This window comes from Carcharodon carcharias, chromosome 9 (genome assembly GCF_017639515.1).
Source record: "Carcharodon carcharias isolate sCarCar2 chromosome 9, sCarCar2.pri, whole genome shotgun sequence".
Taxonomy (NCBI): Eukaryota; Metazoa; Chordata; class Chondrichthyes; order Lamniformes; family Lamnidae; genus Carcharodon; species Carcharodon carcharias.
Window position 1 is genome coordinate 127,083,120 of NC_054475.1, and position 14,513 is coordinate 127,097,632.

At 40.4% G+C, this 14,513-nt stretch overlaps 1 protein-coding gene across 1 annotated transcript in view; it reads left to right on the top strand.

Annotated features, from left to right (window-relative positions):
* LOC121282508 (MICOS complex subunit MIC27-like) overlaps nucleotides 1-14,513 on the top strand; it is a 58,768-nt gene that overhangs the window by 37,659 nt on the left and 6,596 nt on the right. The window contains exons 4-7 of the mRNA XM_041196214.1: nucleotides 5,118-5,172; nucleotides 9,212-9,310; nucleotides 12,358-12,449; nucleotides 13,624-13,722. Of these exons, the coding sequence (XP_041052148.1) occupies nucleotides 5,118-5,172; nucleotides 9,212-9,310; nucleotides 12,358-12,449; nucleotides 13,624-13,722 (345 nt within the window). The remainder of the gene's footprint in view (nucleotides 1-5,117; nucleotides 5,173-9,211; nucleotides 9,311-12,357; nucleotides 12,450-13,623; nucleotides 13,723-14,513) is intronic.

Genomic DNA, 14,513 nt, shown 5'->3' on the forward strand with positions numbered 1-14,513 from the left:
TGCATGTGAAATGGAGAGAGGCAGAAACACAGTGTAATACGTCTGTACATAATAAATACCCACAAACAGCAAATTAAATTAATGACCAGATTTTTTTATGTGAGGGAGGGAAGAATATTGGCTAAGGTGCCAGGAAAATTCTCTGCTCTTCTAAAGCAGCATTATTTGATCTTGCAATTTGGACCTCCATTTTAATGTCTGCCCTCTGACGATGGAGCACTCTTGTAGTTCTGCACTGAATTGTCAGGCTCAATTCTGTACTAAAGTTATTTATTGACTTCTTTTGATTCTTGTTCGTTTAATACTGAGCAACTTGACTTTATTTGATTTGGGTGACCTGCCTGATTAGGTTAATTATGTTGTCTGAGCAGAGTTCTTAGTTGAATTATGGAATATTTGGAGGGTGAGTCATGCAATGAGAATTCTGGAGCTGGGCCAGCAAGACTTCCCTTGCTAAACAAGAATTAAAATAAATTTTGTGTTTCTGCATACTCTATATCTTGGCGGGGTGGGGAAAGAATAAACTTGCATTTATGTAGCACCTTCCACCATTCTTGGTTGCATTTCACAGCTGATTAAGTTCTTCTGAAGTGTAATCGCTGTAATGTAAGGAAATACAACAGCCAATTGGCATGCATCAAAGTCCCTCAAATAGCCATGTTAAATTATCAGATAATCTCTCCTTTTTAATGATGTTGGTTCAAGGTTAAATGTTAGTTAGTGTATCAAGAGAATGCCCTGCTTTTTTTTTAACCAAATGGTGACATGGGATCTTTTACATCCACCTGAGATGGCAGATGGGGCCTTAGTTTAATGTGTCATCTGAAAGAGGGCAACTCTGAAAGTGCAGCAATCCCTCAGCACTACACTGAAGTGCCACCCAGATTGTGATATGAGTCCATTTGCTGTTTTGCATTGGCTTCATTTTAAAGATTTAAGTGTTATAGCCTATTAAGTCTCTCTGCTCTCAACTTCTTTTAAAGAGTTTTATTATTATTTATAATTCTTCTCTTTATTCTTCCTTGCACAATGCGTCAACTCGCTTAAATTTCATCTGGCATCAATCTACCCAATATACTAACCTGTCTATGGCCTCTGGATGTCACTTTTAGTCCTCCTCCTAATTAGAATCTTCCCTCTTTTTGTTTCATTCTGTTTAATTTTGGCCCACTAAGCCTAAATTGAGATTATTTTGTTTCTTTATTGTTTGGCGAAGAGCTGGTCCCAAAGCTGACATTCCAGTCAAAAGAAATCTCTTGAACACAACTTTTTCTTGTGTTTTTTACCTAACTTCCTGTACTGCCACATTCTCTTTAATATTGTGTACCTATATTTTATCAACAAGCCTCCTATATGGCACCCAATCTAATGCCTTTTGAAAAGGCACATGCACAAAATTCACTGCATTTCCTTTATCAGTTCATCTGTTACTTCCTCAATTTGTCAGGGGAACGTGCTGGCATAGTGATCTTGTCACTAGACTAGTAATCCAGAGACCCAGGGTAATGCTCTGGTGACCTGGGTTCATATCCCAGATGGTGGAATTTGAATTCAATAGGGAAGGAAATCTGACATCCTTACCTGGTCTGGCCTATATGTGACTCCAGACCCATACCAATGTGGTTGATTCTTAAATGCCCCCTGAAATGGCCTGAAATCCCCAGGGAGTCCTCAACATCGACTCCGGACCCCATGAAGTCTCATGGCATCAGGTCAAACATCGGCAAGGAAACCTCCTGCTGATCACCACATAACACCCTCCCTCAGCTGATGAATCAGTGCTGCTCCATGTTGAACACCACTTGGAAGAAGCACTGATGGTGGCAAGGGCACAGAACGTACTCTGGGTGGGGGACTTCAATGTCCATCAACCAAGAATGACTCAGTAGCACCACTACTGACCAAGCTGGCTAAATTACATAGCTTCTAGACTGGGTCTGCAGGTGGTGAGGGAACCAACAAAAGAGAAAAACATACTTGACCTCATCCTCAATCTGCCTGCCGCAGATGCGTCTATCCATAACAGTATAGGTAGGAGTGACCACCACACAATCGTTGTGGAGACAAAGTCCTGCCTTCACATTGAGGATACCCTCCATTGTGTTGTGTGGCACTACCACCGTGTTAAATGGATTTTGAACAGATGTAGCAACTCAATACTGGGCATCCGTGTGGCACTGTGGGCCATCAGCAGAAGCAGAATTGTACTCGAACACAATCTGTAACCTCATGGCCCAGCATTTTCCCCACTCTACCATTACCCTCAAGCCATTGGATGAACCCTGGTTCAGTGCAGGAAGGCATTCCAGGAACAGCACCAGGCATACCTAAAAATGAGGTGTCAACTTGGTGAAACTATAACACAGGACTATTTGCCTGCTAAAGAGCATAAACAGCAAATGATAGACAGAGCTAAGCGATCCCACAACCTACGGATCAGAACTAAGCTCTACATTCCTGCCACATCCAGTAGTGAATGGTGGTGGACAATTAAACAACTCAATGGAGGGGAAGGCTCCACAAATATCCCCATCCTCAATGATGGAGAAGCCCAGCACATCAGTGCAGAAGGTAAGGCTGAAGCATTTGCTACAATCTTCAGCCAGAAGTGCCGAGTGGATGATCCATCTCTACCTCCTCTGCAGGTCCCCAGCATCATAGATGCCAGTCTTCAGTCAATTCGATTCACTAGACGTGATATCAAGAAATGGCTGAAGGTGCTGGATAGTGCAAAGGCTGTGGGTCCTGACAATATTCTGGCAATAGCACTGAAGACTTGTGCTCCAGAACTAGCCATGCCCCTAGCCAAGCTATTCCAGTACAGCTACAATACTGGCATCTACCCTGCTATGTGGAAAGAGCCCAGGTGTGTCCTGTACACAAAAAGCAGGACAAATCCAACCTGGCCAATTACCACCCCATCAGTCTACTCTCTATCATCAGTAAAGTAATGGAAGGGGTCAACAGTGCCATCAAGCAGCACTTGCTTAACTGCTCACTGATGCCCAGTTTGGATTTCGCCAGGGCCACTCAGCTCCTGACCTCATTACAGCCTTGGTTCAAACATGGATAAAAGAGCTGAACTCCCGAGGTGAGAGTGACTGCCCTTGACATCAAGACTGCTTTTGACTGAGTGTGGCATCAAGGAGCCCTAGCAAAACTGGACTCAATGGGAATCAGGGGGAAAGCTCTCTGCTGGTTGGAGTCATACTGAGCACTGAGGAAGATGGTTGTGGTTGTTTTGTGGTTGTTGGAGGCCAGTCATCTCAGCTTCAGGACATCACTGCAGGAGTTCCTCTGGATAGTTTCTTCATCTTCAGCTGCTTCATCAATGATCTTCCTTTCATCATAAGGTCGGAAGTGGGGATGTTCGCTGATGATTGCACAATGTTCAGCATCATTTGTGACAACTCAGATACTGAAGCAGTCCAAGTCCAAATGCAGCAAAACCTGGACAATATCCAGACTTGGGCTGATAAGTGGCAAGTTGCATTTGTGCCACACAAGTAACAGGCAATGACTATTCCAACAAGAGAGAATCCAGCCATTGTTCCTTAAGTTCAATGGCATTGCCATCACTGAATCCCCCACCATCAACATCCTGGGGGTTACCATTGACCAGAAACTGAACTGGACAAGCTATAGAAATACTGTGGCCGCAAGAGCAGGTCAGAGGCTAGGAATCGTGCAACGAGTAACTCCCCTCCTGACTCCACAAAGCCTGTTCACCATCTGCAAGGCACAAGTCAGGAGTGTGATGGAATACTCCACATTTGCCTGGATGAGTGCAGCTCCCACAACACTCAAGAAGCTTGACACAGTCCAGGACAAAGCAGCCCGCTTGAATGGCACCACATCCACAAACATTCATTCCCTCCACCACTGACACACAGTAGCAGCAGTGTGTACCATCTACAAGATGCACTGCAGGAATTCACCAAGGCTCCTTCAACAGCACCTTCCAAAGACACAACCACTACCATCTAGAAGGACAAGGGCAGCAGACACATGGGAACACCACCACCTGCAAGTTCCGCTCCAAGTCACTCACCATCCTGACTTGGAAATATATCACCATTCGTTCAATGTCGTTGGATCAAAATCCTGGAATTCCCTCCCTAACAGCACTGTGGGTGTACCTACACCACATTGACTGCAGCGGTTCAAGAAGGCAGCTCACCACCACCTTCTCCAGGGCAACTAGGGATGGGCAATAAATGCTGGCCCACCAATCGAAGTCTACATCCTGTGAATGAATTAAAAAAAAAACACAACTTGTCTTTTACAAATCCATTATGGCTGTCCTTTATTATCCCATACCTTTCTAAGTGAATATTCATTTCATTCAGTTTTTTGACCTCCTAGAAACTTAACGGGTAGCCACTGCCAGTCTTAGATCTGTGGCCACCTGCTTTATCTGTTTTTCCCCTTTCGAGTGTGTTTTTAACAACTCTTCAATCCTCTGTCCAATTTCCATAACCCAAGATATTTGATACATTATGGTCAAAGCCTCAGCTGTTTCATCTTCCAGCTTCTTCTGAATTCTGAGATACAGATCATCAAGGCCCAGTACCTATCCCGTTTGAGTTTCACCAGTTGTTTTAAGCACTACTTCCTACTCAATAATTACCCTATTTAACTGCTCCAACTCTTTCTCATCTCCCTAACCATATTCCCACTACCACACTTCTCTGAAAAACAGAAAAAGGCAGAAGCTCTCATTGGTACCTCTGCCTTTCCTTCATCCTGAAAATTGATTTTCTTTTTCATCTCTAGCTCTACTCATTAGCTTTAATCTTTAATGATTTTATTCCTTGTGCATTTATAACATCTCTATGCTTCCTGGTCTATCATCCTCCTCTTAACATTTCTATTGTTTTTGCTTTCCTTCTATGGTTTATATACTTGGTGTTGGCCCTAAATCTTTTTGTAAATCGCATTTTATTTTCTCTGTTCATCCAAGGAACTCCAACTTCCATCACATCTCCTTTCACTCTCCAAGCATATTTCATTTTTATTTCACTTCCAGTATGTTCGATTTTATTTCTGTCTCTATAATTGTTTTTCCATTGCAGTTAATGTTAGCTTTAACAGAATTTCATCTGTTTTTTTTCTAGGGTGCATATAATGCTATTAAAAGTGGTGCAGAAAATACAATTACATTTGGGCAAGGTAAGTGTGTTTATGTTTATTTTAGTTTTTCTTCTTCTGGATCTTGGGACACTGAAGCCATTTGGAGCAGGCCCACTGTTGTCCTGATTGAGGCAGGTGGATTCAGCAGTGGTCATCCTTGGGACTTTCTGGTTCACCTGTCTCAGCTCCAACTTATACAGTACTTGCTAATCTATCTACAGTAGAAGGGAAATACGTGCCTTTGATAAATGATCATCAGTGGATTTTATTTGTTAATGGAATCCAAGTTGGTTGTTGAAGCTGAAACCAAGACACAGAGCTTTTCTATATTGAGGGAGTTTATTGACTTGTTCAGTCTCTCAGCTCTCCTCCCACACAACAGTGTCCCTATCCCTCATTTATATGCTCTTTTTTAACCAAATGAACAAGTATAAACAAATTAACTAATTGAAAGCTCCTTAAAGGGACACTGTAACAAAAAATTAAACTTTCAAAGGATATCCCTCATTTATATGTGCTCAAAGACAATTCCCATCAACTGTTTATTAACCTTAACCTTATAACCTCAACAATATAATTGACTTACTCGTATTTGCATGTCGTATGAACATTAGACCTTTTGATTAATGAGTTTACATCATGCCATTAGCTATTACATACTACAGTTAAATATAGGAAAGGAAAATTTCTAAAACAACTTAATTTCTAAAAATGGCATTGCTTTGGAGCTAAAACTTTGACCACATAATTAACAGACTGACCCAGAACTCTGTTGGGAAATGTATTAGCTACAATACTTTCTAAACTCCTGAAAGCCAAAAAAAAATGTTTTGTATCAAGTAAAAATAAACTTGTGTGAAGAGCCAGGGTCCATAGTGTAAGACACTTATGGTTGAAAAGAAGGCGTGTGAGTAAACCAAGGTGCAGTGGCCATGTGACATCAGGCTAGGGCTTCAAGTCTGAAGGTTGTAGGGTGATGGAGAGGTAAAGAATACCACAGCTTTTCTTTTAAGGAAGGAATGAACTGAGTGGAAGACAGTTCAATAAGTCTATCAACAAAATGAGGATGAAAAGAGGACAAAGAATGTGTAGAATTGCACATTTTGTGTTCGCCAAGTACAAGGATAGAAAGTATAGAGGAATAATGTCCGTAGTAACAATATCCTGAAAGACAAAAGCCAGCATGGATTTATTAAAGGCAAATCATGCTTAACTAACTTGAGTTTTTTTGATGAGGTAACAGAGAGTGTTGATGAGGATAGTGCTGCTGATATGGTGTATATGGACTTCCAGAAGACATGTGATATAGTGCTGCACAACAGACTTGTGAGCAAAGTTAGACTCATGGATTAAAAGAGACAGTAGCAACATGGATATGAAATGGGCTGGGTGATAGGGAACGGTTGTTTTTTGGACTGGTGGAAGGTTTATAGGGAGTTTCCAGGGGTTGGTGTTAGGACCCCTGAAGCTTCCTGATGTATATTAATGTTCTAGACTTTGATCACAATTAGTACGGGGCACAATTTCAAAATTTGTGGATGATAGGTAGCTTGGAACCATTGTGAACCATGAGGAGGATAGTGTAGAACTTTAGCAGGACATAAACAGGTTAGCGGAGTGGACAGATAAGTGGCAGGTGAAATTTAATGCAGAGAAGTGATAAGTGATTCATTTTGGCAGGAAGAATGAGGAGAGACAGCATAAAGGGTACAATTCTAAAGGGGGCATAGGAGCAGAGGGACCTGGGTGTATATATATGCATAAATCATTGAAGTTGGCAAGACAGGTTGAGAGACCAGGTAATAAAGCATACAGCATCCTGGGATTTATCAATAGGAACATAGAAAACAATAGCAAGGAATTTATGTTAAACCTGTATAAAACACTGGAATCTTGCATCCAGTTCTAGGCACCACACTTTAGGATGGATGTGAAGGCATTAGTGTGTTTACTGATGCCTGGATGAGTTGCTGAGAAATCCGTGGGATCTGTCTTGGTCACATTTGCTATTCATTCTACAGTGTGGGGTATTCGACCACAGTTTGCCTGTTAATTCATATGTACCTCATATTAATCCTGAATGTTAGAGAATAAGATAAATATTGTAAATTATTTTACCTTTTTGACCTTGTAGAGTAATTTTTTTCCAAAACCCATGGAATCTTGTGGCTTTATTCTTTTGGGAGCATCTTGAATCTCAAACTTTGTCTACTTCAAATAAAATGTCATTGGTCGCTAACTGGATCTTAACGAAAACTTGAGAGTCTGGTCTAGGATCTTAACAGTACTCAAAATCATGACGCGTTTGGACAGAGTAGATAGAGAGAAATTATTGCCATTGGTGGAAGGATCGAGAACCAGAGCACACAGATTTAAGGTAATTGGCAAAAGAAGCAATGCCAACACGAGGAAAAACATTTTCACACAGCATGTGGAAAAACGTTTTCACACAGTGAGTGGTTAAGATCTGGAATGCGCCTCCTGAGAGTGTGATGGAGGCAGGTTCAATTGAGGCTTTCAAAAGGGAGTTGGATCATTATCTGAAAAGAGAAAATTTGCAGGGCTATGGGGAAAAGGCAAGGGAGTGGGACTTGGTGGTTAGAGGGCCAGCACAGACACAGTGCACTGAATGGCCTCCTTTGTGCTGAAACCATTGTATGACTCTATAAAAAGGCCGCAGTAGAAGGTGAAAGACTATTGGCTACTGGATAACTAGTTTTTTGTTGCATTCAGTTAAGATTGATGCTGAAAGATCCTGCTGAGATATTGGAGGAATAGTTCATTTCGCTGAGTTGAGAACTGGATAATAAAGGAGAATTCTGCACAAAAAAAATCAAGTTTCTATAGGGTAGCTCAAGCACCGGAGGGGATTTGTCATCTCCATTTTGAGATCAGAGGGGATAATGAGGTTAATATATGAAGATGGAGTTAAGTGCAGCTATCAAAGGTAAGAAGTGTTAACTGTTGAGATATTTGAAGAAACTGTTTTGAAAAATTAAAAGAGCATGATTTTCATGTCTCTCAGAAGATTTAAGGCAAAGATTTCTTCTACGTTTATGATGGATGGATTTACATATTTACTATACCTAGTGATTTATTGTGAGCAGAATGATAGTTGTGTGTATTGAATTTGTGCAGTCTGAAAGAAAGATGTGAATGTAAAGTGGAATTGGTCAGCCAAACTCTGAATTGAGTGGAAGAGATTGTTCTGCTCCCTCATCAATAATGTGGGTGAGAGAGAGAGCGAAGTTAAGGCATGGGATGAAACATTGCAGGTAAAAGGAGGATACTTGATAGCCATGAGCATAGCTTTCTTGGAAAACCAGATATTGGTATTTTATTTAGAGGTACATGGGCAAGACCTTGTCAGACTTCAGAGATGTCCAGTCAATGGCAGACAAATCACAGGAAGGCTCCAGAGGTGTATAAGATGGGCAAGAACCTCATCAGTCATGTTCATGTCCAAAGTGTACAGGCTATCATGGAATTTAAGGTGATGTATAATTTGAGAGTTAACACTTTCTAAGGTCACAGAATTTAATAGATTTAAATAACATAATGATTGAAAGGTTAAGAAGGATTGTGTTTCTTAGGGGATTGAAAATGTCTAAGAAGAATCCAAATGACCTGCGCAATCAAAAATGGAGTAGTTCTTCCAGCTCTGTGCACTTAGTGTGTACTTGATCAGGGCAGCATTTGAGGAACCTTGCAAACAGATTTTCTGCAGCTAATGTGTTCCACAGACAAAAAAAAAAGTTTGTTTTTAAAAATACAATGATCTTTAATACCAGAACACAGTGAGCATCAGTAATGGTCATTCACCCCATCACCCTTGCTTAGGTATCTGTGAACTGAAATTTGGGAAACTAGAAAATTAAGTTTATGAAGAGTATTAGGAAGGAATTTATGAAGATAAATAAAAGAGGATATCATTGTGAAAGTGAAACCGATTCATGTAACGCAAGAGCAAATTGGAAATATACTAAAGTCATTGGGGGGTGGGAGGGGGGTGGCGCACTAATCTCCATGATTGAGAAGGATATGATGAGGAAAATGTTCATCTTTTTCTTTTTCTAAGGTGCCTACGTTTTTCTCAAGGATCCACCTGAAGGATTCTTCCCAAGAATGGGTGTGATAACTGTGTCTGGATTGGCTGGATTAATTCTGGCATCAAGAGGTAGGCAGTTTTCATGAAACAGTTGTTGCTTTGGAAGGCAGGATGAACTCCTTGGATACTTGTATATGTTGATCCACATTTCTTCAGATTTGTTACCTGCATTTGTGGCTGTAGATCTATTTCCATAGAATCGTTACACCACTGAAGGAGGCCATTTGACCCATCGATTCAGTGCTGGGACACTGCAAGATCAGTATAGCTAGTCCTACTCCCCTGTCCTTTCCCCATAGCTCTGCAAGTTCTTTCTCTTCAAGTGCTTATCCAATTCCTTTTTGAAAGCCAAAATTTTTAATCTACCTCGACCAGCATGTCAGATGGTGCAGCATTCTAGATCCTAACTACTCAAGGAGTTTTTCCCCATGTTGCCTTTGGTTTTTTTGCCAGTCATCTTAAATCTGTGTCCTCAGGCTCTCGACCCTTCCACCAATGGAAACAAATTCTCCCTACCTACTCTGTTTAGACCCTCATGATTTTGAACACCTCTCTCAAATCTCCTCTCAACCTTTTCTGAGGAGAAGAGCCCCAGCTTCTCTAATCTATCTACATAACTGAAGTCCCACATCCCTGAAACCATTCTTGTCAATCATTTCTGCACCCTCTGTAAAGCCTTCATATCCTTCCTAAAGTGCCAAGCCCTGAATTGTACTCAACTTGAGGTCGAACTAGAGTTTAATAAAGGTTCATCATAATGTAGGAACATAATAGCACAGAAGCAGCCCATTCAGCCCATCGATTCTATGCTGGATATCTGTAGGGCAATCCAGTCAATTCCATTCCCCTGCTCAGCCCTTGTAGCCCTGAAAATTTATTTCCCTCACATGTCCACCCAATTTTCTTTCAAAATCATCGATCAACACCGTTTCCACCATCCTCATAGGCAGCAAGTTCTAACTCATTACCACTTTCTACAGAAGTAAGTTTATATCAGCACTTAAAGCTTCATTGATTATTCCACATGAATAATTAAGATGCAATGGCTTAGAAATTTCTACTAATAACCATGTGAAATAGTGTTTGGATAGTGATTGATAATTGTGGTTATCAGCCATTTTCTCCAGATGGCTGCCTCACCTAGAAACAAAGAAATTGATAGAGCCGCTTTCACAACCTCAGCTTCCTGAAGTGCCATACAGCCAACAACTTTGGAAGCATAGTCACAGTTGTAATGTAGGAGCTACAACAGTTTATTGGTCTGAAGCAATATTCCCTCCAACAGCATTGAAATAAATGACCAGGCCATCTGCTTTAGTGATATTGGATGAAGGATGAATATTGGCCAGGACACTGGGGAAACTCTGTTGCTCTTCTATTAGTGCCGTGGATCATTTTGCATTCATCTAAGGGCAGTTGGGGCTAGGTTAAATGTTATATCTGAAAGTCAACAGGCAGAATCCTACCCTTGTCGGGCGGGGGCGGTCGGGAAGCTGACTGCTGCCCACGATTGAGGCCGGAAGGTGACTTCACACTGGCGGATCAATTAAGGCCCATTCAGTGTGAAACGTGAGCGACAGCGCTCAGCGCTGCCTGGGCAGATGGTGGGGGGGAGGGCTAGTGGGGCGACTGCAAACTTCGAGCATGAGTGCAAGTGCACACTTCATAATCTCCCTGAGGCACAGAGCTGCCTCAGGGATTTGAAGAGTTTTTTTTAAAAGTAATAAAGAAATTAAAAATGTTATAAAACATGTCCCTTCAATTAAATTAAAACATTTTTATTTTATTTTTATTTGCTTTAGGAAACCTCATCCAGTCCATGAATGAGGTTTCCTATAAAGCGCAAAGGCCACTTGGACTTTTTGCCTGCCCATCAACCGTAAGGTTGGATGGGCAGTGAAAAATTTATTTTAAATACACTGTTAATGGCCTTAATAGGCCTTTTAATTGTTGGTGGGTGCGCTGCTGACTCTGGCACGCGCCCCCCAACCAAAATATTGCACGACTGCTCATTGACGTCGGGACAGTCGCCTGATGTCAGCAGGCGTCATTTTATGCTCGAGTGGTTGGGCATGTGCCCGCCCAGATTATATGCTGAATTTTCTGAAGTGGGGCTTGAATCCACAGCCCTGTTATTACATAAGTGTTTACTGTTTAAACCCAGTTCTTTCTGACTCTGGCAAGAATCACAAATTGAACCTATGTCAACTGATCAATGGTACAGGCTGTATTAAATCCATTGAAATATGATGCCCAGTCAAATTTTACCATCAGTTTGCTCCTCTTCTTTGACCACAAGAATTGGATGGATCAGAGGCAGCATCAGGAAAGAATCTGGCTACTTCATAGCTGGACTTACTGCAAGGTTAGGATACCAGTTAGTAAGGAATAGATTAACTAATCAGTGCTGTTCACACACTGAAAATCATTTTATTTAAGTGTCCTGATTTCAACAATGGCTTCAAAGGAAGGAATTATTAAAAGATCAACCCAACGCCACTCAGGTGCTCCAATTAACATAAAGGGCTGGTTAGCAGCAACATTGTTAAAAGTCTGAGAGCAGGTAGCCTACCTGTTGTAATGTTGTACAGCTCAAAAAGACCTCTAGAATTTTGTACTAAGAAAAAGAAACCACAGTATTAATTAAGGAGGAGGAAGATGCCAGAATCAATGTGAAAATACTGGAGAAGAGAAAAACAAAAGAAAACAGGAAGTGTTTTTAACTGAGAAAAATGGCTTGGAATGATGAGACGTTGGGAATGATTTGATGAAACTGGGGAAATGGGGGGAACAGAATGAGGATCTTTATGAGAAACTCAGAAGGCTTACATCGTAAGAGAGGAACCTAGCTTCCATCATACAGGTGGGGAAAGGTTAGACCTAGATAAGAGAAACAAAGTTAGTTTTTGAAGTTGACATATCCCTGTCACCCCACCATCACCCCAACTACTAAATAAATGCTATTCTTCTGTGTTTGAATTATTAATGTCTATAGTATGGTTGTTATTTTAAGTTCATTCAGTTACAGTATGGCTTAGCTGAAACTTGGCTTCAAAAATCTTGTAGTCACCTTCCTGTGATGTGTTATTTGCACTAACTGATTTGAATTTACGTAGGTCCACAGTTTAAGAAGATGGTATATCCTGTGGGACTTGCAACTGTAGGAATGGCCATTTGTTACCCTCAAGAAGCTATTTCAGTAGCAAAGGTAATATTTCCCTCCATTTTAATTAGTGTTATATTTTTCTTCTGATACGTGAATGACTAAAGGGTTATGCAGTGTTTAAACTGTGATGAGGTTTGGAAAAAGGAGCTTTACAAAGTAGTTGCGCATACTGGACAATCCGAATGAATCCTGAGTTTTGGTGTAGTAATGCTTATGAAAAATATTATTGCGTGGACTCTAGATGTTTTCTTTTAGAAAAGGAAAAATTTGCATTATACCATGTTAAGAGCAATGAATTAATCTGCTGCTGAGGTGGAGCTTTGGGGGTCCATTTAGAGCACACATTCCAATTGCTTGTAAGTGATGTTGGAAGAATTAGGAGTGAAATCAATAGGATGAATTGAAACCATTTTTCCATTTAGGGCTTACAAATGAAAGTGGTTACATTTTTTGAATAAAAAACTTTTGATCTGTTGATATTAGAAACATTTCTTGGTAGTTAAACGACAACAATTTACATGGATATAGCGTGTTTAAGGTAGTAAAATGTCCCAAGGTGCTTAACGAGTGATATTAATAAAAAGCATCTTTTGACACAGAACCGCAGCAGGAGAAATCAGAAATCAGAAAGATGCCCAACAGCTTGAACAAGAGACAGCTTTATAGGAGCATCTTAAAAGAGAACAGAGAGTTGGAGAGGTTTACCGGGGGGAATTCCAAAGCTTTGGGGAAAGGCAGCTGAAAACATGGCCACTAATGGTGGAACAATTAAAATTAGGGATGCAAAAGAGGCCAGAGTTTGAGGAGCACAGTGATCTGGGTGAGCAGAGGGGTTGGGGTGGGGGTGTTAAGGTTGGTTGTAGCAATTTAAGAGATGGGTAGCTGAGTTTTGGATAAGCACAAGCTTATATAGGCCTAGAATGACAGCTATGTAAGCATCTATTTAGCGTAATGTTCTGCAGTTGCTCTTGGAACTGGGAATGTTTTATTTGTTGTTTCCTGGACAAGTGGGAGTTTCATTTTATTTCATCTGCATTTTTATTTTGCATGTAACTGGTAATTTTAAAATTCCAAATGATCATTTTTTTTTGTGTTTTGGTGTTAATTCTTGGCAGAGGTTGCATCAATTTACCAAACATATATGAGAGCAGAATAATGTATTTGCTAGGATACAACTTTGAACAGTGATATTGTTAGTGTTATGTTTTTTGTTTAGTTTTCTGGCCAGAAGATGTATGCTGTCAGCCAGGGCAGTTATGAGGCTGTTCGATCTCTCTGGAAAAGAAATACTGCAAAGAAAGAGGGAGACCAGGAGGTAATTTCGATTTCTGTGGAAAATAATCATTGAACCAGAAATCTTAACATAACATTAAAATTGGATGAAATACATAAATTGTTTGGATCATATAAATATAGTGCGCTGTTTTCAGAAATGACAAATGTAGCTTGCAACTACTTATAAATACCTTTTTCTGCATTTGCATTTTTTGAGTTAAGCTGTGTTTTGTGCTGTTTCACTTGACATTCTTAATAAAGTTGTTTTTGATGCTCTTTGTCTTAATTCAAAGTTAGCATGGTGTGGGAGAAAACTATTCCTTTCAATTGTAAATGCAAAGCATAAAATGATCCTCAGCTTCAACATTGACTTTGCTGCCTTGTTTAGTATTAAAAGAGACATTGGATTCAATCCTGAACTTGACCTCTGTGTATTTGGTTGCTCTCTTTTTATCTCCTAGTTTTTTTCTCTCTCTTCTTCTGTTCTTTTGAATGTGCTCACTGAGTTCTATACAGGCAAGAATCTCTCCATCACCATTCTTAATGAGATCAGTTATCTCAGCACTGATGAGGAGCTCTCTCTTCAGTACTTCCCTGCTCTAAACCAGCTGGTGGATTTTGCAACCAGCAGATGTATAAACATGGCCTCCATATCTCTGATCCAATCCACAACCTCTATATCCCAATCTCCAAAGTGCATTTTCTGATTGACTTTGTTCACAGTATGGATTAGCTGAAGAAAATTAAAGATTATATGAAAATAATTGTTAATCAATATTGTACATTTTTATAACCAAATTTTCTCCAGCTAGTTCCATTCATTCCAACAAG